This window comes from Protomyctophum bolini (assembly GCF_963924005.1).
Source record: "Protomyctophum bolini genome assembly, chromosome: 18".
Lineage (NCBI taxonomy): Eukaryota > Metazoa > Chordata > Actinopteri > Myctophiformes > Myctophidae > Protomyctophum > Protomyctophum bolini.
This window is the reverse complement of record NC_137879.1, coordinates 177,350-203,777: the sequence shown is the minus strand read 5'-3', so window position 1 is coordinate 203,777 and position 26,428 is coordinate 177,350. Positions and strand designations below refer to the sequence as shown.

Genomic DNA, 26,428 nt, shown 5'->3' with positions numbered 1-26,428 from the left:
ACAGCAGCCAAAACCAGAGTGAGATGTTGCTAAATAGTTTATTATATAAATAAATAAATACATACGTTTATTTGTTTCTTCTGTCTGAGATGTTGTTAAATAATTTAACCTTCATTTATCTGAGATGTTAAAAAAGGAGGAGAGAGATACAAATAGAGAATATATTTTATGGCCAAAGTATTTCCGGGGGCCGTCAGCTAAAACGTGCAGTAATCCTGGTCTCTATACTGCCTGCCCCTGTGTCCCCTAGGGTAGGTACCCTCGCATGTTCTCCCTGTGTCCCCTAGGGTAGGTACCCTCAATCAATCAATCAATCTTTATTTGTCACATACATATTAAAAAAGTAGTATCTTTAAAATGCAGTGAAATGTATGTAGGTCAGCCCCACAGAAGTGAACAGTAATTCAGCACAAGAGGACTAAAGCTAAGAATAAAACTACCATTTAAAACACTTCCAACCCTAAAAAAGCAGACTATAATAAATAATTAAGTTAGACTACAATAATAAATAATGTCCATAGAGGTATTAAATGACATGTCCATGTGAAGGGGGGGGGGGGGGGGCGTTGTATGTGCGCACGTGCACTCAACTGCCCCTCTCCACGCTCAAGTGCGTGGGGGGTGACCTGATCCCTGTCGTCTCTCAAGGTCCCTGTACCCTCACATGTTCTCCCCGTGTCCCCTAGGGCAGGTGTTCCCAAACTTAGGTACCCCTTTTGGGGTAGATATTTTTCCAGGTACCCCCTCATCCTCGCAACACGGATAACAATATATTTACAACCACAAGCAGTGTTTCCTGCAGGAAAAAGCTTTGGCATGGTGCTGGGCACAGGCCGCAATTTTGATTAATTAATTAATAAGATTAATACATTAAGATTAATTTGTATTATTGCTCTTGTATTGCTATTGGAGACACTGGGGGGACACTGGGGGACACTGGGCAGGCACTGAGGAGGCACTGGGGAGACACTGGGGAGGCACTCGGGGGGGGGGCACACTGGGGAGGCACTGGGAAGGCACTCGGGGGGCACATTGGGGAGGCACTCGGGGGGACACTGTCTAAATGTATACGTCTAAATGTAGACGTCTAAATGTATACGGACGTCTAAATGTATACAGACGTCTAAATGTAGACGTCTAAATGTGTACGTCTTCTCTTATGGGGGTCCCTGGCATATCTTTTCAAATGGGGGTCCACACTAAGTAGTGTCAATTTGGGGGTCCTTGACATGAAAAAGTTTGGGAACCACTGCTTTAAACACTTTAGCACTTTATGAACATGAACAAAATAGATGGGTCCCCCCTGGAACTCCCTCAGGTACCCCTGGGGGTCCCCGGACCCCACTTTGGGAACCACTGCCCTAGGGTATGTACCCTCACATGTTCTCCCTGTGTCCCCTAGGGTAGGTACCCTCACATGTTCTCCCCGTGTCCCCTAGGGTAGGTACCCTCACATGTTCTCCCTGTGTCCCCTAGGGTAGGTACCCTCACATGTTCTCCCCGTGTCCCCTAGGGTAGGTACCCTCACATGTTCTCCCCGTGTCCCCTAGGGTAGGTACCCTCACATGTTCTCCCCGTGTCTCCTAGGGTAAGTACCCTCACATGTTCTCCCTGTGTCCCCTAGGGTAGGTACCCTCACATGTTCTCCCCGTGTCCCCTAGGGTAGGTACCCTCACATGTTCTCCCCGTGTCTCCTAGGGTAAGTACCCTCACATGTTCTCCCCGTTCTCCCCCAAATACAGATAATTCTGGGGGTCCTTGACATGAAAAAGGTTGAGCACCACTGACATAGAAACAGTTCTACAGCTTTTGTCGCCACACGTCTCATATTTGCCATTGACAATGAAAGGAGAAGTCACATGTCCGTCAAAATGACGTAACTTTGTGGCAACACAAACATTAAATGCCATTGACAATGGCATATGTAGACGAGCAAATCGGCTAACCAATCACATAAATTCAGTTGTTCACGAGATGATGGATAATGATAATATAATGATATTCATAGTTTTCGGTGGTGAGGTGACCACCGAACTACAACATGACGTCACGAGCCGCCACCGCTCCAGCCAAAATTATGTTGACTTGTCATATTCTGAAGAAGAAAATATTGTGTTTGTGGTCACCTTTGAATTCAGCACGTTCTTAACTGCACTCTTTTGTACAGCCTCCACAAAAGAATATTCACGGGGGAGTATGGTGCAAGGACAGGACAACTCATGCTTTCAGCATTGGAGAGGCAGATTGAGCAGTACAACGAAAAGTGCATGGACACCTGTGCGAAGCTGTCAAGATCAACTGCAGGGAGTCCTCTTGTCGCAATCTGCAGCCCCTTGATGAAGCGGCCATACAACCAGGCGCAGTGGTGAACTGTGCTTCATTGATTCGTCTGGCTGCATGGACCGCGAGAACTGCAGAGTTTTCCTTCTCCTCACGCACAGCTGTGCAGGTGGCCTGCCACTTGGTGGTCCTCATGCAGTCTGAAGATGAGGCCACCATAGTGGAAGGTCTGGAGCTCCTGAAAGAGCTGCTTCCAGACAATGCATTCGCTGGAAGAGGGCGAGCAGGTCCCACTCTTTTCCTTACAGATGATTGTAGGGCGGAGAGAGGGGCTCTGCACGCAGCATTCCCTGAGGCAACCCGGCTGCTTTGCACCTTTCATCTGCTCCAAGCTGTATGGAGGTGGCTGAAAAGCAAGGATCATGACATATCTGACAACGACAGACCAGTCTTCTATGCAGTGGTCAAGGATATGCTCTATGCTAATGCAGAGTCAGCGTTGGAGCAACTCTATCAGGACGCAATAGCCAGTACAGCTGTGAGGTTTGTACAGTGCTCTAAAGGTGTGTGTGTGTGTGTGTGTGTGTGTGTGTGTGTGTGTGTGTGCGTGTGCGTGTGCGTGTGCGTGCGTGTGTGTTGTGTACACGCAGGTTTGTTGTAATGCACTGGGATGTAACTAATTATATTAAGTATTTTAAAAATCACTAATTACATAACAATTTTGTCCTTTCCTTTGTTGAGTTTTGTGTTTTTATATTATAGCACTATTTGGGAATCATATTTGAAGGAAATAATTAGTATCTGCTAATATACTTACTTAATGTACCTGATTTTATTAGGCACCACTCCAAGTTCCTGCCATACCTGGAGAACTTGTATAAACGTCGGGAGAGTTGGGCACTCAGCTACAGACAGAGCTTGCCAACACGTGGTAATAATACCAACAATTTTGTGGAGGCAGCAATGCACGTCATGAAAGACATCTTCTTCAAGCGGACTGTTGCCTTCAACCTCCCACAGCTCTTTGACCTACTGACCTCCAACCTGGAGTTGTACTACAACGCTCCATTGACCAGTGTTGCTCTTGGGCAGCCGACAGCTGTCCAGCCATCACGGCGCCGCCCAGATATAAAATACTTTGACGTTCGTCAGGTAATATCTTTTCCATAATGTGTCCTTTTTGTAATGGTTGGGTTTCATTACATATTCTGTTTTGGAGGATCCTGATGTAAACAAGTCTTAGTGCTTTTTCTGATTTTTTTCAGCTTTTGCATTGACCTGTACCTTCGTTGAACTGTACCCATTCTACAAACTGTGAATAACATAACATAATCAATCAATCATTTTCTAATACCTTTTACAGATCAGTGACAGATGTTTTGAGGTGAGACTCACCACTGCAGGAATCTCAGGAAAGACCTACTCAGTAGACATGACATCGGAGGTGTGCAGTTGTCCAGCAGGTGTTACAGGGGCACCATGCAAGCACCAGGCTGCAGTGATAAAAAGGTATAAACATTGCCTTTCCACCAACTTCCTGCCCATCACAACAGATGAAAGAAGGGCTCTGCTGAACCTGACACCAGGAGGTAAGTAAATGTATTACCTGTGAGAATGTCTTTTTTTATTCTCAGCTACAGGCCAAACCAGCTTTTGGATAGAGAAAGAATGAGTTTACATGGCAACTATTTTATTAACAAATATGAAATTATCTCTTTCAGGTGCAACATCCCTCGACCTTCTGCTGCAGCCTTTGGTGCCAGTGAAGGACCTGAATGGAGAGGGTAAGTTGTAATACACTGCATGTATGTGTCCACAATACACTACTGTACATTGTCGCAACAGAAATTTTAATTTGGCCTGTTGTGTCCACCATCTGTAGGTTGCGTTCCACATCTTCACCCAAGCAACCAGCACACCACTCATGGTGACCACCCTTATGGCTTTTGTGACAAAGAGAGTAAGTATTATAGGCATTACTTTGAGTATACAGGAATTTGTAAGCAGTTTGTAAATACATCAAAGATGCGATATAATCCACTTTTATATCAGGTGGTCCCCAACCTTCTTAGAGTGTTTCAACCCTCAACCACTACACTCGACAGTTATGACATGGTGGGAAAAATAAGATCGATGATTATGTTGTAACATTTAATCTGTTTTAACAGACAGTCAACCGGACGACAGCATCCTTCACACAAGCCACCAGGACACATGCACTCCACATGCACTCCACTCTCCATGTCCAAGCCAAGGAGAGGCGAGGAGCAGCACTCCTGCTGACCAGCCTTCTGCGCCTCCCGACAAAGAGAGTAAGAATAATATAAGCACAGTAATGGTGGGAATGATAAGTACCATGATTGTGTTATAACATTAAATCTGTTTCAACAGACATGCAACCGGACCGCAGTGTCCTCATTGGGCACATCCGTGGCGTCCTCACCTCCTTTGGGAATGTGATAAATGATCCCACAACCTCCGACGATCAGTTAGCAACAATGACAAAGAGGTTGGAAGACATTCTAAAGAACCCATTCAGATCATCCATGCCCAAGACCGCTTTAACGGCCAAGAGAGCAAAATAAATCCGACGTGCAGCAATTCGATCAGGCCCAATGATGCCTGTTCAGGTAACAGCAGTTGGCCGGCGGCGACTAACTGAATCTGGTTCCAGGAGGCGCCTGTGCACTGGTCTGTCAAGGAAGAGGTGTCTGTCGGCTGATGGGTCACAGGCTCAGAGTAGTGCCAGTGAGCATGGCTACAGTGTGGGCAAAAAACCAAGGATGGCGATGCACCACAAATTAGCTGATTCTGTAGGAAGAAATTGCTCACACCCAAACAAATAACCATTCAGTGCAGTAATTATAGACCCGAGACCATATTCTACAAATGTCTTATTTCTATATCAGTGGTACTATTTTTTGACCACGGTCACATATTAACTGTATTAGTAGAGGGACCCCCACATGGTAACTCATTTCTCTACGGTTTCGGACGTGGGGTGGTCTCTAATGTTTTAATAGGAAAATATTTTGTAAAGAATTGCTGCTTAACCCTGCACTTTGAGAACCACTGTCATAAGGTGTACGTTTTAAATAGATCTACAAGCTTATAGTGCTATTTTCAACAGCTTAAGGTTGCCTGAAGAAGGTCAGTAGACAAATAAATACATTGATTGTGCGCAGATCTGAGTGTGAGGAGCTTCCCTTTATTCCCTTTGTGGCTCCAGCGCCTCTCTTAATTTTTTTCAGCTTAAGGTTAAAATAAAGTTAAAGTGTTTAAAAGCTTAAGTGACTCCCGTGGCTCCCAGTTGCTACGACAAAGAAATATGAATAGGGATAAGAGGTTTTCCTTTTCTTTTACATTTCATCATAATTTATTGAATTTGTAGTAAGCATAAAGTTATTCTTTCATTTTGATATTGCAAAACAATGTTGCCTATACACCAGATAAAAATAAGAATCAAATTGAATCAAGGAAAATAGAAAAATACACTTATTTGTTTTCACCACCAATGCTGCTGGCTTACTGGTACTGGTACAGTATACTTGATATGCTTTGAGAAATTAGCAAACAAAATGTAATATTGAAAGACCAGAAAAATCACAAATACTTAAAGTTTGAATATTAGTAGCCTATATATTTGTGTGTGCGTGTGTGACGATATTTATACTTTAGGTCCAATTTTATCCATTAGAGCAGGCGATAGTGTATAATTAATAAGCTGTTTAAGTAGCGAAATTAATACTACAGGCGAAAGATTAATTGTACGGTGTTGAATTAATAAGCTGTGTTGAATTAATAAACTGTTTAGGGCTGCGAAATTGCTAGTACAGGTACAGTTCTACAGGTAAGTACAGGCGAAATCTCTCAGGTTGAAATACTCCTGTTTCTGGGTAGACGGTGACACGCTGATGCGAGCCTTGGGGGCGTGTGGTGATTGACAGGGGGGCGTCGCCGTCATGTAATCAAATTTATATACATAAAACACATCAATCAAGTTTATATAAATAATAAAACACATCAGGTAACCAAGTTTATATAAATTAAATAACAACTAGTTTAATTCACATCCATTAGTAGTTATAATTGAAATAAACAACTATAGTTTAATTCACATCCATTCATTATTATGTATGAATGAATGAACCATTGTAAAGCGCTTTGAGCACATGGAAAAGCGCTATAAAAAAATGCAATTCATTATTAATAGTTATAAATGAAATAAACAACTATAGTTTAATTCACATCCATTCATTATTATGTATGAATGAATGAACCATTGTAAAGCGCTTTGAGCACATGGAAAAGCGCTATAAAAAAATGCAATTCATTATTAATAGTTATAAATGAAATAAACAACTATAGTTTAATTCACATCAATTCATTATTAATAGTTATAAATTAAATAACGACTAGTTTAATTCACATCCATTCATTATTAATAGTTATACATTAAATAACGACTAGTTTAATTCACATCCATTCAATAATGGTAGTTAAATAACTACCTTCATTTAAAGTAAACAATTAGGTGAATTCTTAGCATATATTTTATTTAACCAATAAATATAAAAACACATTGAGAATAAAGTTTATTTTACAACTACCTGTTAAAAGGTTAGTGTGAACTGGCCATTCGAGTACATTTATTTAGGCTCCATATTGTTCCTAAAACATGCAGTGGTTCCCAAACTTGTCCATGTCAAGGAACCCCAAATTGACACTAATTAGCCCGCGGACCCCCATTTGAATAGATATGCTAGGGACCCCCATTTTAATAGATATGCTAGGGACCCCCATAAGAGAAGATTGTGACAGCTCTAGCAGTGATTAATTTCAATGACACCCCGGGGCCAGTTTGATCTGCATTAGTCGGACTCCCATTTAATGGCATTTCTATCTCTGGGACCCCCAATTTATATTGTAAAATCAAATAATCAATGTTAATTTAACACTGAGAGTGTAGAAAATAGAAATGGAACCAAATGGACCCATTTGGTTCCATAACGGGTCCATAACGGGTCCACACAGCGCAGATACAGCAGAATGTAGTCTCTGATGCCACCTGGTGGTAACAACAGACAACTGCAGTATGCGGCAGCGTGTATTTCATCCGTACGACGGTGACGCGCGTCGAAAACAGCCGATGTTTAGGGTTCGTACTTCGGCTGTTTTCGCCGACTGCGCAGCCGCAGTGCCGAGTCACAGAAGACTAGCTAGCCAGCTAGCCGCTAGCTAGTAGCTGTGTGTCTTCATGACGTAAAAACGAGACTTTATTTGTTGTAAAACTTTCTTTATTTGAATCGACAGTTTGTGTTAAATAATCTTCTATTTTTTAGAACAACAATAAAACACTTAGACACGTATTAATACCCATGAAGATAGCATAAAGCTATCGATAGCTAAAGCTAACCTATTGTTATTAATCCTCCTCACTCTATTATGTACTGCTATTATTTTAATGTTTTATTCCTGCTTTTCTTTTCTTTTTTTCGCCAACTTTGAGCTGCATTTCATTTCATGATAGGTGCTACAAATAAATAAATACATTTTATTATTATTATTATTATTTCGTTTTATTAACGCACAGTGCGCATGCTCAGTTCCGAGCGGCCGAGCGGCGTAGATCGGCTGTTTCCGGCGTTGCGGTTGTATTTTGAAAGGAAAGCGGAAACGCGTCGGACTTTTGACGAATTAACTTGACACGTCGCAGTAACTTTTATTTTGTAAACCTTTGACCAGAAGTGGGTGGAAGAGCACGCGCCTTTGACAACATTGTTGTGAAACACTGTTGGACGGACTACTAGGTTGAAGGTAAGAGCACTTATCTGTTATAATTATAACATTATTATTATTGATGATTGAAGTACATGTGTATATGTGTGTACTCCAGGATGGTACACGCGGGGTACATCGGGCTGGAGAGGGACCGTCCTCTCATCAGGGTCCCGTTTCCTCACCTGGCCGTAGGGACGGTTCTGTTGGCTCTGACTGGACTGATCCTCTGTCTGGTTCTGTCTCTGATGTACCACTACTCTGAGAGTACTTATACTCACTGTCTGGTACGTACACTGTACTGTACACTACACTACACTACACTACACTTATTTATTTACGTGCCAGGGGCAGGTGGGCAATGCTTAGTGTTTTATTTAGCTGCCAGGGGCAGGTGGGCAACCCTTAGTGTTTTATTTAGCTGCCAGGGGCAGGTGGGCAACCCTTAGTGTTTTATTTAGCTGCCAGGGGCAGGTGGGCAACCCTTAGTGTTTTATTTAGCTGCCAGGGGCAGGTGGGCAACCCTTAGTGTTTTATTTAGCTGCCAGGGGCAGGTGGGCAACCCTTAGTGTTTTATTTAGCTGCCAGGGGCAGGTGGGCAACCCTTAGTGTTTTATTTAGCTGCCAGGGGCAGGTGGGCAACCCTTAGTGTTTTATTTACCTGCCAGGGGATTCATTTACCTGCCAGCAGAGCCGTAAGCCAACACAAAGTGACTTGATTTGCTGTCATTTCTCCCAAAAAGAGGCTAAAAGTCAGCTGTGGTCTACTACTATAACAGCTGATCTGTTTGGTCTGTGTGTGTCTGTTAGCATGCAGGTGGACGTGAAGCTGATAGACCTGGATGAGACCACGCACAACGTTCAAATTAAGTGTCGTCCGAAACCAAGCAGCCTTGAGTGGAAGTGGCTTATGAAGCCCTCAAGAGTGTCTGTGCCGATCTAGACTCGATTGCCTTGTGCAGCCCTGCTCTCTGTCCGCATGGAAATCGCCACCTACAAATGTAAGTACCACCACAAATAAATGATAAATAAACTCCTCCTAAACAATCTTCATTTGATGCAGAATAGACAACGCTCTAACTGATGTTCACAAGGGCTCTTTATTTACCCCACCGTGAAAAACTATAAATGAAACCACACAAACAAAACAACTTTTAACAATGATTTATAAACACATTGGCCCTCATCTATCAAGAGTGCTTGAAATTGAACTTGACAACGTTCAAATCCCACGTCTGCTCGTGAGCTTGCTTACGCTTGTTTTTCTGTCGTAGAACGGCGGAGAAGCATTGTTTGACCAGCTGAGAGGCTGCCAAAGGCATGAAACATATGTATTCACTCCTAAAATGTTAATATAAAACTGTATGTATATGAGCTACACATGTAAAAAAAAAAAAAAAAAAGAAAAAAGAAAAAGGAATAGACCTACAAGATGTGTCTTTGTGTCATATGAAATTTGTAGGAGCTTTCCAACTTTACAATTAAAATCGCGCTTGATTTAAGCCATTTAAACAGTGTTTTGCATGAGCGCATACATGCGGATTTGGGCTGTCTGTGCTGGAATATTTCCATGACGTTGGAAAGTAGCCTATAGTGCAATGCAGCTGCGGAGAGTCCCAACATGCATGGGTAGCCTATATACTGTAATCTACAGCAGGCCAACAGCACTTGTCTTTCTGGAGTTACGGTATATGCAATCTCCTCCTCGTTTAATAAACCTGACGTGTCACTGGAATGTCAAATGTGCCGTGCCAGCCCAGCGCAAGTGCATGGGAACCGCATCGGCGATAGGTATAGGCTAACCCAGCCAGTCAGCCCACCACCACCAGTACCATATATTTTGGCTGCACATTAATATAATTGACAGTTGACAGTCCTGCAGCCACTGCAGCGACTGCGAGGCAATCTAAATAGACTGTCGAACGTGCATGCAGTTGGTCACGGACGGACCACAGTGATAGAGAGAGACAGACAGACAGGACAGGAGGAGCACCTGCAAAACAGCAGCGTGTCACCGTTCGTGTGTGTGCCTATTTGTTATTTAATTATGGTTCAGTTTCAGGTTTTCGTTCACTAATATATCTTGTTAAATTAAAAATACTTTAATAATTTAATATACAACTAACAACACACAGTGAAAGTTGCTTGCAAATTGCGATATGTGCGTGCGTGGCGTGCGGGGGGTGAGGACCGTGAGGCGGGCAGCAATAAGGGAAGCGAAGCGAGAGGAGAAACAGACAGGGTAGGCCTACAACTTTATTTAATTCATGCAGGTGTTCGTTTTTTATTTATTTAACAACACACCAGTTAGTTGGGCAGCTTGCAAGTTGCGTGTGCGTGCTGTGCGTCTGTGCGTGTGTATGAGAGAGGGGGGTGAGGCGCAGCAAGGCACGGGAGAAACCTATTTTTTGTCGCAAAAACGAGGGCGAGGCTTGATTTCATAGGGCGTGCCAGATAGATTTCAGCCGTCACATTTATTAACGTCAGAACGAAATTAAGGAAGGATCAGCTGTTTGCGATCACTTTATAAATGCCGTGGCGACGTGGGTGTACTACGAAACCTGCACTCGAATCTGTGGCAGATTTTACACTCGATTGATAAATGAGGGCCCATGGATGTATATGACATGTCATTTTTGACAGTCACGCTGTATTTCCTTTTTCCATATTAATGAAATCCACATGTCACACAAACATACACGATGCAATGCAATATAACTGTACAAACAAAATAACAGGTAACACAATTGCATGATGGTAACCATGGCAACGAATGTTGTCTGTTTCCTGTTTCTGCACAAGGAGGGCGAGTATTTCCTGTGTTTTATACCCAGCATCCTAATCAAGGGAACTTGATTCAGCTGGAGGGGCACTTCCTGACGAGGGAACCTCCCGAGAGCACTTCAAGTCAAGGGACTGGTTTCAGAAAGGGCCACGGGGAGAACACACAGTCTTCATCATGGCCCCTGAAGAGCCCCAGGAAGTCAGGAACCTGATGGATCAGAGTGCCCTGCTCACTACAGGTAAGATGCACACACACACACACACACACACACACACACACACACAGGTTCCCTGGTACAATTTTGAGGAATTTGTACTTTGAGTATTTTCAATTTCCAATACATCATAACACATTGTGAGCTTGTAGATCTGCTATTTTCAAGAGATGTTTATTGTTTATACATTTTGAAAACTTTAAAAATGGCACATTCCGTAAATATGAAAATGTCTAGCAGGGGGAGTGTTTACTGGGTAGGAACCCTCACATGTTCTCCTCGTGTCCCCTAGGGTAAGTACCCTCACATGTTCTCCCCGTGTCCCCTAGGGTAGGTACCCTCACATGTTCTCCCCGTGTCCCCTAGGGTAGGTACCCTCACATGTTCTCCCCGTGTCCCCTAGGGTAAGTACCCTCACATGTTCTCCTCGTGTCCCCTAGGGTAGGTACCCTCACATGTTCTCCCCGTGTCCCCTAGGGTAAGTACCCTCACATGTTCTCCCCGTGTCCCCTAGGGTAGGTACCCTCACATGTTCTCCCCGTGTCCCCTAGGGTAAGTACCCTCACATGTTCTCCCCGTGTCCCCTAGGGTAGGTAGTACTAGTAGGTACCCTGACATGTTCTCCCCAAAAACATGCAGTAGGCGCTGTAGTGCCGAAATGATTTCGGCTCGTCAGAAATGTTTCAGTAGCACCGAATAGCTGACTTTAGGACGGTACCCGCCCCCCCCGAACCTCAAATGACGTCACATTGTAGGCTCTACAGCGCCGAACCGAATTTTATTCGGTTCTAAAATAAGAGTATGAATCGGCCCTAAGGTTCAGTCATGTAGTCCTCTTTGAATTGAATATAACTTCTTAATTTAGCTTTTTTCACAATGTCCACCCTCCATTTCTGCTGATGTAACATTGACAGTTTATATTTGACTGTATTAATGTTACAATGAAGGTTATTTAAAACATATATGTTATGTTATATGTTATCAGAAAGTGAGAAAATTGAGGAGACCTCTCTTATCCACGGATGATTACATCTTCTATTCCAATTAAATATAATTTTCGTAATCCTCCTTTCCTGGCAGTTGGGTAAGGCGATTCCGTAATCTGATCATTTCACATCTCTGCCTTGTCAGGCAGCTTTCCCAACCTGTGTCACCTTCAATGGCCAACTTAGTGGTATACTTAATACTTATTATTAATGAATAATACTTAGTGGTATACTTAATACTTATTATTAATTAATAATACTTAGTGGTATACTTATGCACCCCGAGAAAACACCTCAAAGCTCTACTCTGAATGTTTTTACATTCGGTAGCCTCCTCAAAGCCCCACACACCTGCTGCATAAAACCATGGTGTCATAAAGCTTGGTAAATGTAACAAAACCTAAATCAGGGCAAAATTAAATTTTACTTAATATGGCACCTAATGCTCTACCTGTTGAGTCAGCCAATACATTCCTTCCCTCAGAGAAACTCATAAATTAATGAAAAACAAAACCGAAGTATTTGTAAGAGGGGGAATAAGTCATTGACCCGAACATGAAACTATGGTTACAAATCTTTCAATATATATTCTTTCACAGCGAACATTTTAACTCAAATATTTGCCTCTGGTGGACAATATTTTCAGACGGGGGTCGGTGGCCAAATACAGATCATTTGGGGGATCCTTGACATAAAAAAGTTGGAGCACCACTGATACGTTTCTTTTCAGAAAAGCGTCAGGATTGATTTTCAGGACATTATTTTGGTCTAATGTGCTCTCAGGTCTCCATGGGTTTATCAGCGGTATGTGCACCGTGCTTCTTTAGATGCTGCTGGAGGCCATGGATGTTCTGAAACCAGGAGTGGCTCAGAGAAGCAGCTGCTGGAGGCCATGGATGTTCTGAAACCAGGAGTGGCGCAGAGAAGCAGCTGCTGGAGGCCATGTGGACCCATCACCACCTGCAGAACCAGTTCAGGTACATTCATTTAACTCTGAGTTGTCATGGCAGATTATATGATAATGCCACTACACTGCCGCTGTTTGGTCTGTGAGTATAGTTCATTATGCATCCTATGAGCCTTTTACTAAGAGGAGGCATAATTAACGATACTCACAGACCAAACAGCTGCAGTGTAGTGGTATTATCATGTAATCTTTGATTAAGAAAGGAAAGAGGCCGCACAGCTCATAGTCACGATGCTATAAACTTTATTAATCCAACGTTTCTGCAAGCAGGATGCCTTCTTCAGGGTATGAAGAAGGCATCCTGTTTGCCGAAACGTTGGATTAATAAAGTTATTAATTACTACTACTACTACTATAATATTAGTAATACAACTTTATTTGTATAGCACCTTTCATGACATGAAAATAATAGCAGTAATGCAATACACTGAGGACATGAATAACAACAAATAATTTAAAAGTTCAACTAAAAGCAAGAGTGTAGAAGTGGGCCTTGAGCCTAACCCTAACCACTACAATCAGAACTACAGACTCACTCCCAATCTAAACTATGGAATGAACTTCCCATTACAATGAGAACTAGGCCTACAGACTCATTCCCAATCTTCTGCCGTAGTCTGAAAACCCACCTTTTCAGACTCCATCATGGCCCGTAGCACTTTCCCTAGCCCCTTAGATAGCATAGCACTTTATTTAGACTTAGATAGGAATAGTTTATATGTATAGTTTCATTATATAGATACTCCACTGTTACGTTTCATGAAAACTACTTTGTAATGTATGTGATCTATTGCCATGCTTTTTGTTCTTGCTTAATGTAAATTGCTCTGGATTAAGAGCATCTGATAAATGCCTACATTGTAAATTGCGTCTTGTATTTGACAAAACAAATCTAAATAAAGTATGTAAAAAAAAAACGACACACGGATTAGAGTGCAACCTAAAGGCCTATGACCTATGGCCTATAGGCCTATCATCTGAAGAGTCGTTGTAGTTACAATACATTCTGTCACGTATTGTAGCCAGTGAAATAACTACATTAACAAAACGTTATTCATAATTCTGCAGGCCAGGGCACCCCCCCCACACACACACACACTACCCACCCCTCCCCATACACCCCCTACACACTATCATTATAGGGGATTCATTTGTCAGTCCACAAATATGACCAGCTTTTCACCAGAGGAGAAAAACTGGATTTATTTTTATTCGTTTTTTATCCAAAATGAGTTAACATCACAGGCAGACTCTTCACATACTAGAGAATGTCTGAGATAAATGTCAGAGCTGAAGTCGACATGTAAATATGAAATAAATGCTTAAACATGTAGCTAGGTGTAATGTGTAATGTTAGAGTCCACAGAAGACATGTAAATATGAAATAAATGCTTAAACATGTAGCTAGGTGTAATGTTAGAGACCACAGAAGACATGTAAATATGAAATAAATGCTTAAACATGTAGCTAGGTATAATGTTTTTTTTATATCCACAGAAGTGAACCTTTCAAGCCTGTTTTCTTAACTCGCTGTTTCTCTGCAACACATTACTCTATAAGCCTATATCTCCAAAACTGGTGGCTATGATTCCCAATCAATGAATAATAATCAAATGACTGATTACATATTGGTGCTCCTTAGATTTTGGTGCTCCTTCATTTTGAAATTGGTAGCACCAGTGCTATCAAGTAAAAAAGTTAATTAGGGCTCGGAATTGAGAATACTGAAATACATTTTAGTCGACTAAATCAACTGCAGATTTAGTCGAATAAAATCTCATGACATTTAGTCTACTAAAACTAGACCAACACCAAAACATGCCAGGTGACTAAAATGTGACAAAAAAACAACTAAATGAGGTTTCATTACAAAGACTATGACTAAAACTAAAATAGAAATTTGCTGCCAAAAACAACACGGCCTGATACTAAACTGATTCATGATTAATTCCTGTTCTGACTATATAGAACAAAGTGTCTATTTGTATGTCTATAAATGTTTTGATGAATTGAACAAGGTGGACCCTCTTGTAAACAAGTGTAATGCTTCATTGGGTCGTCCACTCACAGTTAACAGTCTTTGTATTGAGTTTGTGCTTGAAATGTACTGTAATTCTGCAAACTGTTAATAAATATTTCAAGCAATGTATTATTTGGGCCTATGGACTGAGTTGTCATGTCAACATACTGCCACTAGAGGGCTCCTCGGAGCTATTGTTGTTTTCCTACCTGTTGACGTGTACAGTTCAGGCGGAAAGAATAAACCTAATCTAATTTGATTAATTTATTTGATCTATAATCTATAACTATAATCTAATTATCTACTTAACCTGCAATGTAGAAATACTCTGTTACAAGTAACAGGCACTTGTTAAAGGTTTTGGTGTCACATCAATCAATCAATCAATCAATCAATCAATCAATCAATCAAAACATTGTACTACTAAAGTAGAAAATACTAATTTTGCAGAATGTGAATGTGAAGTTTTGAAATGTATAGCATGTATAAAATAAGAGATCTTTACAAGCTCACACTGCGTGGCATCAGCAGCTATATCTATCTATATGCATTGTGAGCTTGTAGATCGGCTATTTTCAAAAGGCTGAAATTAGCCTACTGTATTATATTTAGGGCTGAAGTGGTAATATATATAATATTTTCTAAATAATAATCACAATATCTACAGTGTGAATATAGTAGCCTACAATATTTGCCTCTGGCTCTGAGATATAATGGAGTATTAAAGTTTAATTAAAATTACTGAAAACTGGAATACAAAATAATTAAAAAAAGAGTAGACCTATAAGAGAGTGGCGACACTACCGTTGACTCCCATTGTGACAATGGAATGCGGAAGTGCTCGTTCTATCTCAATGGGATAGTTCCAATGTGTGGAACCATAGCTCACAGGCACCCTGCTTTGTCTCAATGGGATAGTTCCAATGTGTGGAACCATAGCTCACAGGCACCCTGCTTTATGGCGAGATTAAAGAGTGTCGCCAGACTCGCCAATCTCTAACTATTCCACTCGGCTTGTAAATGTTATCAAGGCATGCAGTTAATACAAATAAAAAAATATCTAATCGAATCCTTGGAAGCTATTATCTCTAAATGTAAAGACAACAGTATATATTAATTTTTTATATATCTAGACAACAGTGTTTTCATGCAAAAAGTGTTGTCATGCAATCAATACACAAAAGAAAAGAATTCGATCTGTGCGACCGTCCATAGGTTAATACATTGGCCATAAAAAAGACTAACATTTTAATTCTACTCATTAAGCTACTAATTTAGACTGAAGTAATTAAAAGCGGGCCATTTTTGAAAATCAATAATATATCAGTATTCTGATATTAATTAACCTGAGGGCCACATTGAGTGAAGGTGGGGGGGCGCAAGTGTCCCCCGCCCGCCAGTTGCCCGTGTATGAACTAAATAGAAGGAGGGAGTCTGCACACCGTTTTGAATGCTCCCAAAATAATGTATTACCAAAAAAACTTTGGTAATAAATACATGGCATCTTTTTTCATTGAATAACACTCTAAAGGTGTTTGCACACTGGGTTTTTTTTGGATGAATATCGGCTTGAATTTCAGAGGACGTAAACAAATAAAAAACAACCTTACTTTATGTCAATCGCGTTTGCACACTGCCGCCGAATATTTTGTCCTACAGTATATAAAGTTTTTTGTTCGGACGGGGGTCGATCTTTTATCCGTTTTCTGCGGCTGTCTAGTAGTGGGGTGTTGGCGACAGGCTGACAGCTAGTGATAGCCTACTACTTTCGGATCGGCAAAACGCATCAGTGTGCAACCACCTTAAAGGTAGATACAAATAGGTAATTTCATTAATGTGTGTGTGTGCGTGTGCGTGTGTGTGCGTGTGTGTGCATATTGTGCCTCAGGTGTCAGATATGGAGAACATTCTTGGGATCGTGCACACTGAGAACATGCAGATCATTGCTGTAGCTCTGGACATCGCCTTTCCTAAAGGTAGTTATGGTCACAACTTACCAATTATTAATACTAATAAACTTTATTTATGAAGCACTGTTCAAAACAGAGTTACAAAATGCTTTACAATGGAACGTAAAAATGCAGTACACCAGCTTAGAGGCACAAAACAACAACAATAAATCGTGACTGCAGTACACAGAAGCAATAAAATAAAACAACACCACATAGCAAAAACAATAAAATAAATCTAGGGGAAAGCCTTTGTGAACAGAACAACAGATGGGTTTTTAACAGTGATTTAAAAAGAGCCTCAGGTTCTGGGGTAGGGCGTTCCACAGATATGGTGGCTGCGAAGGCCGGTCACCCATGGTGACGAGTTTGTTTTTTATGGGAGTCAGGAGACCCCTACCCAACGATCTGAGGGTACACGCTGGGTTGTATGGCTTTAGCATGGCCGAGATGTAGGTAGTTGTCAAAGTTGTCAATAAAATCTTAAAATCAATTCTATTGGAGTGATGTGTTCCACGCCTCCTCGTGTTTGTCAGCAGTCTCGCTGCATAATTTTGTACTATTTGTAGGCGAGCAATGGCTTTTTTGTTGACCCCCGAGAACATTAAAGATCATACTTAAACACTTGCTATGCTCTGGTCACGCTGTACACACATAATATTATTTGGGCTTAAAATTTGTCCTTTAGGGTGCAGTCACATCAATCTTTAATTCTGCCTTTATACCGGATTCTGACACTACTTTTCAATGGGGACAAGATTCAAGATTCAATATTTTATTGCCATGTCAACAGAGTTGATTGGAATTTGTTTCAGTGCACTAAAACAGACACATATTCAGACGGTAGAACAAGATACAAAAGTACAAATCATATGAGGGGGACCAATAAATAAGTAGAATGCAAAATGTTACAATTCATGTTGAATAAATAAATTCATCGCAGTTTGTCGTATTACAAAGCAGCTTCACGCTGTAAAGTGCGAGCGAAAAGAGGGTCAGCATTCAGGAGGTGCACAGCCTCGGGATAAGTGCTATTTTTAAAGCGCGAGTTATTGCACTTTAGAGACTGCAGCGGTCTCTTACCTGAGGGCAGGGGGTGCGAAAAGAGAGCAGGCAGGGTGGGAGGGGTCGGCAATCACCTTCTGCATCCTGCAGAAGGTGAGAATCTATACTAACTGCTGTTTCACTGGGATGGACATCGCTGGGCATGTCGAATCTACAATAGAATTGGTTCAATCTATCAGGGAGCTCGGCGGCTGCCTTTATACGCTGTGATGATTTGCATCCCTTGCCAAACGCCCTTGGTGTCGTTGGCACGTAGTTTGTCTTGCAGACTTATATGCACGGTCATGTCATTATATTTGGCTTCAGCTTTTTTCACAGCATGCTCAAAACTCATACCTGACTAATTTAAAAGCCTCTTTGTTGCCACTCTTAAAGGCTTCATTTTTCTTTGAGCAGAGGGTTTTAACCTCTTTACCGCTCCGTTCCCATTGAAAAGCATTGCCAGAATCTGCCGCAAAGGCAGACTTAAGAAGCTGACGTTGGGCATTATGCCAGTGGTCAGAAAGACAAGTGAGTTGGAACAGTCAATAACATGATGCACCTGTATCCACAAAGTGAATAAGCTTAAATTAAACATTCATTCAATTAATGAAAAAAAGTTTATTTTTATTTTTTTATCCATGAAAATACTTTTTGTGAATGTTTTTTTGAAAATGTTTTGAAATTATAATAATACAAAACTAAATTAAGGGATCCATGAAAAATGTGACCCTGCACGACCCACAGATTGGTCTGGTCCAGGGGCGAGTGCTTGACACACACACACACACACACACACACTGCACCGCTCAGTTCGATTTGATTTGTCTGATTTTTGACTGGATATTTTGTTCTGCACCAGATTCACTTTAGAGCGAACAGACCCGTCTCAGCCAAACTGGGCCTCCATCTTCACCGTTACGCCCCTTCACGGCACCCTGATGCCCACAGAGAGGTCCACGGCAGTGCAGGTTATCTTCAAGCACCACAAGGAGGTCTCGCTCAAAGATCAGCCTGTTCTGCGGTGCCAGGTTTGAATTTATTATGTTGCTGATGGTCAATGTTTTAACCCATTTTGGACTGAGGTCGATAAAAAAGGCTTCTAAATCCTAACATTTTTCTGAAAAACCCATGTTTCTATGTCAGTGGTGCTCAACCTTTTTCATGTGAAGGACCCCCAGAATTATCTCTATTGGACCACGGACCCCCATGTAGTTCCAGGGACCCCCCAGAAGCCAATATTTTAGTACAAATCTCTGAAATATATATTCAAAGACTTGCGCCACATTTTCACGACTTTTCAAAAATAGCAGACCTACAAGCTCGGAGCGCACCACTTGGTGCTCGGTGAGCTTGTAGATCTGCTATTTTTCAATACCTAAAGTAGAACAGAATCCTTAAAACACCAAAAGGTTCCCGCCCAAAATCAGGGAGAGAAAAGGGCATACACGGTCACCACGCATCGTTACATTCTGAATCTATATCCATTACCAGTCCAAAACATTTGAATACGCCAGTGTATGAGACGTTATCTGCCAGCTACGTATTCGTCCCCCCGCCCCTTTACCAGTCAAAGTAGGATTTTCAATGCCTCGTATCTCTGAAACTACGACGTGAGCTAACGTTAATAATAGCCGATCATTACAATGGTAGTCTCCAGGCCGGGAAACCGAAAATTAAGATGACCAAATAGAGGCAAAAACCCCTGGCAGGGTTTACCTACACTCTGCTGCCACTCTCGTGGCACAGAAAAAATGAAGGAAGAAATAAAAGTTGGTGGTTCCATCAAGTGCCGTTTATTTGTGTTGAATCCCATGCCTGTACTACTGTATGAGCTTGTGTTCAAACGTTCTCTTCTGCAGGTGATTGAGCCAAGCATCGGGGAGAAAGGAGAGACCATAGCCATCATTCCAGTCAAGGTTTCCATCCAGTCAGTCTTCTCCAGGTCAGCGCACGTTGTTTTGGGGATCAATATGGCATCACTGACACCAGTTTTTGTAGTATTAGTAGCCTACGTAGAATTTGTAATGTGTCCCTCATTCAAATGAGAACATTTTGTATATATAAAATAATTGTCATTCAAATGTTTGATTTGAATCGATGTGAACATCCTCTGTCTTTTTGTCTCGATCAATCAACGCAAAGATTTAGGCTTTGTCCACACGTACTGTATACAGGCGGGTATTTTTATAAACAGATCTTTTCCGTTTTTGTTTTTGCAAAAAAAAAGGTCTCATCACTTATGATTTATTGGGCTGTATTTTGCGTGTCTTAAGTATCAGGTCTTATTCCCTAACTTGAGTAAACTAAAGACCTGGAGGCGTGATCAATGCTCTTTGGCCAGTGGGGCGGAGCAGGTGGGCGACTGGAGCGAGTGTCTGTCCGTGGACATCAGTGACCGGGACCCAAAGGACCAGCCTGGGGGCATCCCTTACAGACTGGTGGCTGAAGTCTGCGTGCCAGGTGTGTGTGTGTGTGTGTGTGTGTGTGTGTGTGTGTGTGTGTGTGTGTGTGTGTGTGTGTGTGTAGTGCTATACTGCTGTGTCAAGTTATTCTCACGTATTCAACACGTGGGCTGCGAGTGGGCCCCCAAATAATTGGCAAACACTAAGATTTTATTGTTTATTAGGATCCCCATTAGCTTTTGCCTTGACAAAAGCTAGTCTTCCTGGGGTCCGACACAGACAAACATTTAACATTTAACAAAGGCAATACTTACAATTGTTTACAGATAGTATAACATTAATATATGTTTAAAACATTCTTTATTTAAAATTAAAAAATTCTCTCTCTCTCTGCTTCTCCAGGGATCGGGGGAGACCTGGGCTCTATCTTTGAGGAACACCGTCTGTGTCGTAGTAGCAGCCTGCTGACCTCGGAGGAGTTCCGCAGCGCCGAAGGTATCTACGCCCTGGACGACAACCGCTTCATCTTCAACAATGTTCTGGTGGGTCGCTCGGCCCAGGCCCGCTTCAAGCTCACCAACAGTGGCAAGGTGCCCTGCCTGCTCAGCCTCGCCATCAAGCCGCTCAATACAAAGGTAGGGCGTAAGCCATTGAGACCTGAGACCAGATTCTACAAAATGTCTTCTAAGTTTGTGTCAGGGACCCCCAGAAGCAAAGATTTGAGTTAAAAACGTTTGCTGTGAAAGACTTGCGCCACATTTTCATGATTTTTCAAAAACAATAGCAGATCTACGAGCTTGTAGATCTGCTATTTTTCGTTAGCTTAAGTTTTAAAAAATAATGGTTAAAAGTGGTTAAAAGCTAAGGTGACAGAGATGCATTCCAGGTCTTCATAGATGGTTGCACACCGTGTCTCGCACTGAAAATAAAAAATCTACAAGCTGGACCTTGTAGAACAGCTATTTTCTGTGTGAGACACCAGTACAAATCATCCATTAGACAGAGAGCTTTATGAGATATTATCCAATGCAGTCACATTGTTTGGCTTCGGGGCTGTTATCCTACTGGTGGGTATATTAAGTGGATTTCTTTAGGGGTAGCAGCTTCTTAAAGTTGTCCGTTCTTCTCTACAGTCGTCCCGCAGTCTGGAAGTGTTTGATCTGTCTCCGGCACGCCTTTGCAGTGGTCACCTTCACACCCCAGACCATGCAGCTCCACCACGCTGTGTTCGAGGCCTCACTGGAGGGGCCGGGGGCCACCAGGTAGATACTATTCAATGTGTTTGAGGCCTCACTGGAGGGGCCGGGGGCCACCAGGTAGATACTATTCAATGTGTTTGAGGCCTCACTGGAGGGGCCGGGGGCCACCAGGTAGATACTATTCAATGTGTTTGAGGCCTCACTGGAGGGGGCCACCAGGTATATCTATATATATAATTGAGAGAACTCCACGCACCACGCTCCTACACAATGCCACCACGGAGTCGGACACGTGCCCTGTCGAATGAGGTGACCCTAGGATTATGAAACTCCTGTGAGACACCTATGGTAACATCATTCTACAGGCCACAGGTTTCTGCGTCAACGCGTGGCGTTAGACGTACTTCTAGTACTATTCAACGGGTTTGTGGCATTGTGTGACATGCGTGCGTGTGTGCGTGCGTGTCACTTTCAGGTTACCACACGTTTAATTATTTCAGTAGTGCTATGTTAGTGTTGTCTCTCTCTCTCTGTTGAGTTAAGTCCGTTGCTCTCCCCAGGTTGGCGGAGGGTGTGTAGAGCCCAGGATCACATTAGATGATTGACACAGGGGTGAAGAATTGATTCATCCATTATAAAAGAATATCTAGAGTTGCAACTTGCAAAACTGCGGCTCATTTTTAATGGAAATTGGAAGCCATCGACATGAAGATGCAAAGTTACAAAACATTGAGCTGGTTTACAAATATACAGAGCTTTATATCTGCCTGTGTGAACGCAGCATAACACGATGGAACAGCAGCCTGTGATGTAGGAGAATGGTGTAAAACTGTTGCACACGTTTCGACAGAATATAGTTCTTATATTCTACATTATATAAACCTGTATTGTGTCAAAACGTTGGGGAAATAAAAGGTAGTGGTTTCATTGTGGCTACGAGCTGACCTTCAGTCAAATCGCTGCTGCTGGTCACTAAACTAATCTTCAAATTTATATTTCTATAGCGGATCTACAAGCTCAGTGTGTCACATTTTGACAGTGTGAGCTTGTAGAATTTCAGCTTTTGCTACTTTTGCAGATGAGATTAGATTTGTAGATTTAGTTTTTGTGGAAGTGCTTTAATAATGTGTTATGAATATTGAACCGATGAAAAGTATTCCATTTCCCGTTGGCTTCATTTTCCCATAGCTTTATTTGAATGGCTCTGAAGCTGGAGTGCAGGGGACTGTTGCTGTGGGGACTGGTTGTGCACAGAGCCCATGGGACTGTTGCTGTGGGGGCTGGTTGTGCACAGAGCCCATGGGACTGTCTGTGTGGGGCTGGTTGTGTACAGAGCCCATGGGACTGTCTGTGTGGGGCTGGTTGTCCACAGAGCCCATGGGACTGTCTGTGTGGGGCTGGTTGTGCACAGAGCCCATGGGACTGTCTGTATGGGGCTGGTTGTGTACAGAGCCCATGGGACTGTCTGTGTGGGGCTGGTTGTGCACAGAGCCCATGGGACTGTCTGTGTGGGACTGGTTGTGCACAGAGCCCGTGGGACTGTCTGTGTGGGGCTGGTTGTGCACAGAGCCCATGGGACTGTCTGTGTGGGGCTGGTTGTGCACAGAGCCCGTGGTGGGCAAGAGTAACTGACATTCTGTGTTATTCCTGTGGTTCTATAGGAGCGTGCTGGTTGTAGAAGGTTCATGTCAAGGTGTTTGACAGTATTTTTCCTGTCTTCCTATAGAAGTGTAACTGACAGTATTTTTCCTGTCTTCCTATAGAAGTGTAACTGACAGTATTTTTCCTGTCTTCCTATAGAAGTGTAACTGACAGTATTTTTCCTGTCTTCCTATAGAAGTGTAACTGACAGTATTTTTCCTGTCTTCCTATAGAAGTGTAACTGACAGTATTTTTCCTGTCTTCCTATAGAAGTGTAACTGACAGTATTTTTCCTGTCTTCCTAAAGAAGTGTAACTGACAGTATTTTTCCTGTCTTCCTATAGAAGTGTAACTGACAGTATTTTTCCTGTCTTCCTATAGAAGTGTAACTGACAGTATTATTCCTGTCTTCCTATAGAAGTGTAATTGACATTGTGTATTTCTTCGTATCGGGGCGTGCTGGTTGCATGGCTGCACTGTATTTGCTAAACATTACTACATAAAGAAATGTGCCACCTGGAGTCATAACTACTACATTAATACATACAAGAATAACTAAATGAATTGGACAGCCAACCAGTGCTGCACCATTCTGGCTCACATTTAGAAATTAATCTAGATCTCAATCTCAATCAGATTAATTGTGCAGCACTAGCTGGTTGTAGAGGGCTGCTGATGAGGTGTTTTTGTAATCCTATCTTCCTTAGGCATTGATAAAAGGATAGGCTTTGAAAGATTTTATCCATCCTTGCATGGATTACAGTTCTCATTCGCCACGACTGATTTCACTCATTTGGATTCCAGAGAAAACCAGCAGGTCTTCTGTGACTCCATGCTGCTGCGCAGCGAGAACGGCAGATCTAGCTTGTAGATCAGCTATATTTTCGGTCATTAGTTATTTTAAGATGAAAGAGTATTTGACGTGATAGCAATAGAATAGAAACATCTCTCAGAAACACGAATGGTCTCACACAAAATGTCATGAGTTCTTCAGCTGGTCGGCCTAAAACCTCATTACGTTATCGGTCTTGAGATTAAATGTTTTATTTATTCCATGAGAGGTATAACTGACACTGTTTTTCCTGTCCTCTCATTGGTCGTAACTCACACTGTACTTTTCCTCTCCTCCAACAGGAGCGTGCCGGGCGTCACTGCGGCGGCCTGCACGTGCTCAACTCCTATTGGGTGGGAGAAGACTCCACCTACAAGTTCTTCGAGGTGATCCTGATCGACACGTTCCACAAGGCCATCCGTCGCAACCCCGACACCCAGTGGATCACCAAGGCGGTGCACAAGCACCGCGAGATGCGCGGCCTGACGTCCGCGGGCAAGAAGAGCCGCGGCCTGGGCAAGGGTCACCGCTTCCACATGACCATCGGAGGCTCCCGCCGCGCGCTGTTGGTTTAATTTTAGTTTGAGTACATTTTGGTTGTTGCAACGCAGTGTTTGTTAAAAGGTTAAAGCTCTTTGTTGTGATATCAATCACTCCTATAGAGTTAGCTGTTCAGTAAAGGTGTTGAATGGGTTTTATTCTGATAGTAATCCCTGCTATAAAAGTGGTAAATGGGTTTCATTTTATTCTGATCGTAATCATTTCTAATCGTTATATTAGTTTAGATGTCCAGAGACTCCAGACCTGTACATATTATTTTCTGTTCACTGAAGAGCAGCAACTGCCAATTAATTAGATTATAGATTCAAGCTTGCTTTGTCATTCTTTCCAACTGCAGCAGCAGGAAAAAAACTATTGTTTCTCCTAGTTAAAAGACAACACAGGCTCATACAAGAATAAATATATCCAGACAATACTCTGAATATTAAAAGTTTAGTTTATACAGTAGAATGGATCTACGAAGACCTTTATAATGGTTTCAGTTCACAATCCTTACACTGCTGATGGTGAAAAGGCCTTTCCTCTACACTTTATTTTCTGTGGTTTGGTTTCCCATTCAATTCAAACTACCAGTTTGATTATATTGTACATCAAATGGAAAATAATTTAAAGTTAAACTAGCGTGTTAAGATGTGACCAGAAGGAAATTAAAGAAAATGTATTCCTGCTCATTGGACATCCAATAATTATAAATTCAAGAAATCCAATTTCCAATTAATGTAAAACCTTTGTCTCTTTGAGCTGACATGACAATATGAGCATGTAAACATAGTGGTAGATTGACAGCCTGTATGATCAATATGAGCATGTTAAACATAGTGGTAGATTGACAGCCTGTATGAACAATATGAGCATGTAAACATAGTTGACTGACAGCCTGTATGAACATACTATCTGGAAGACATTAATTATGTTAATGTTTTGTTCATGAAGACAACTTGTTTTTTGCCATTTCTATAGATTATAGGACAATGGAATTAAAAAGTAAGTCCAGGTACACCAAACTGACCATCAGTACCACCTGACTGGTATATATATATATATATATATATATATATATATATAACATATATCTGTATAATACTTTATATAATGTCTTGTATACTTTAAGAATCATTCCAGGTACACCAAGCTGACCTTTAACAGTCAATATGATGTATTTTATGAATTATCAGAAATGTCAGATTCAGATACCTTTATTAGCCATTTGTGTATACACACATAGGAATTTGTTTTAACATAACATGAGTGCATTCGATTATTTTCAGTCCCATTCTTTTCCCATACTGGCAGCAAGAACCAACTGCATGCATCTACATTTCATCATTTTATTGATGGTGCAGGTACTGTATATACTGTACAGTGTACAGTATAATTAGAAAATAAACTCCCAGTATTACATTTTGTAATATTAAACATTTACCCTATATTTAATTTGAATAACTACCAATGGAGCATTTCTCCAGTCAATAAATAATACAATATTACAACTTTGAATATGTGCCATATTCGTCATCACAAGGCGTCAATATGGTCACATAAAATATATTTGAACACATTATTTTGACATTCATAATAGTATTTAATTTAGGGTAGTTTGAATAAACATAAATCATATTTTTAGGGTAGTTTTATAAACATCGTTCCATTCTACCAGCAGCTTCATCCAGCCTGTCATGAATCATGATGGCCACTAGGTGTCAGTATAACCCCATGGTACCAGGGCCGTCCTCCACTAATCCAAACAGATCTGTGGTATTGCGTTTA

General features: G+C 41.7%; 2 protein-coding genes across 2 annotated transcripts; both read left to right on the top strand.

Moving 5' to 3' along the window:
- Positions 1-1,675: 1,675 nt before the first annotated feature.
- On the top strand, positions 1,676-5,367 carry LOC308333525 (uncharacterized protein). Its single transcript, XM_080789981.1, has 7 exons — positions 1,676-2,823; positions 3,120-3,432; positions 3,644-3,869; positions 4,002-4,064; positions 4,163-4,240; positions 4,449-4,592; positions 4,672-5,367. The coding sequence occupies exons 1-7, from the start codon at positions 2,474-2,476 to the stop codon at positions 4,863-4,865; spliced, it is 1,368 nt and encodes a 455-aa protein (XP_080646107.1). The 5' UTR covers positions 1,676-2,473; the 3' UTR covers positions 4,866-5,367.
- A 5,913-nt stretch (positions 5,368-11,280) lies between these two features.
- LOC308333078 (uncharacterized protein) lies at positions 11,281-25,311 on the top strand (the record flags this gene model as incomplete). The annotated part of the gene is made up of 11 exons (XM_080789274.1): positions 11,281-11,313; positions 12,189-12,231; positions 12,871-13,020; positions 16,926-17,006; positions 18,043-18,184; positions 18,886-19,054; positions 19,900-19,968; positions 20,300-20,486; positions 20,831-21,063; positions 21,562-21,690; positions 24,403-25,311. The coding sequence occupies 11 exons, from the start codon at positions 11,281-11,283 to the stop codon at positions 24,673-24,675; spliced, it is 1,509 nt and encodes a 502-aa protein (XP_080645400.1). The 3' UTR covers positions 24,676-25,311.
- Positions 25,312-26,428: the final 1,117 nt, after the last annotated feature.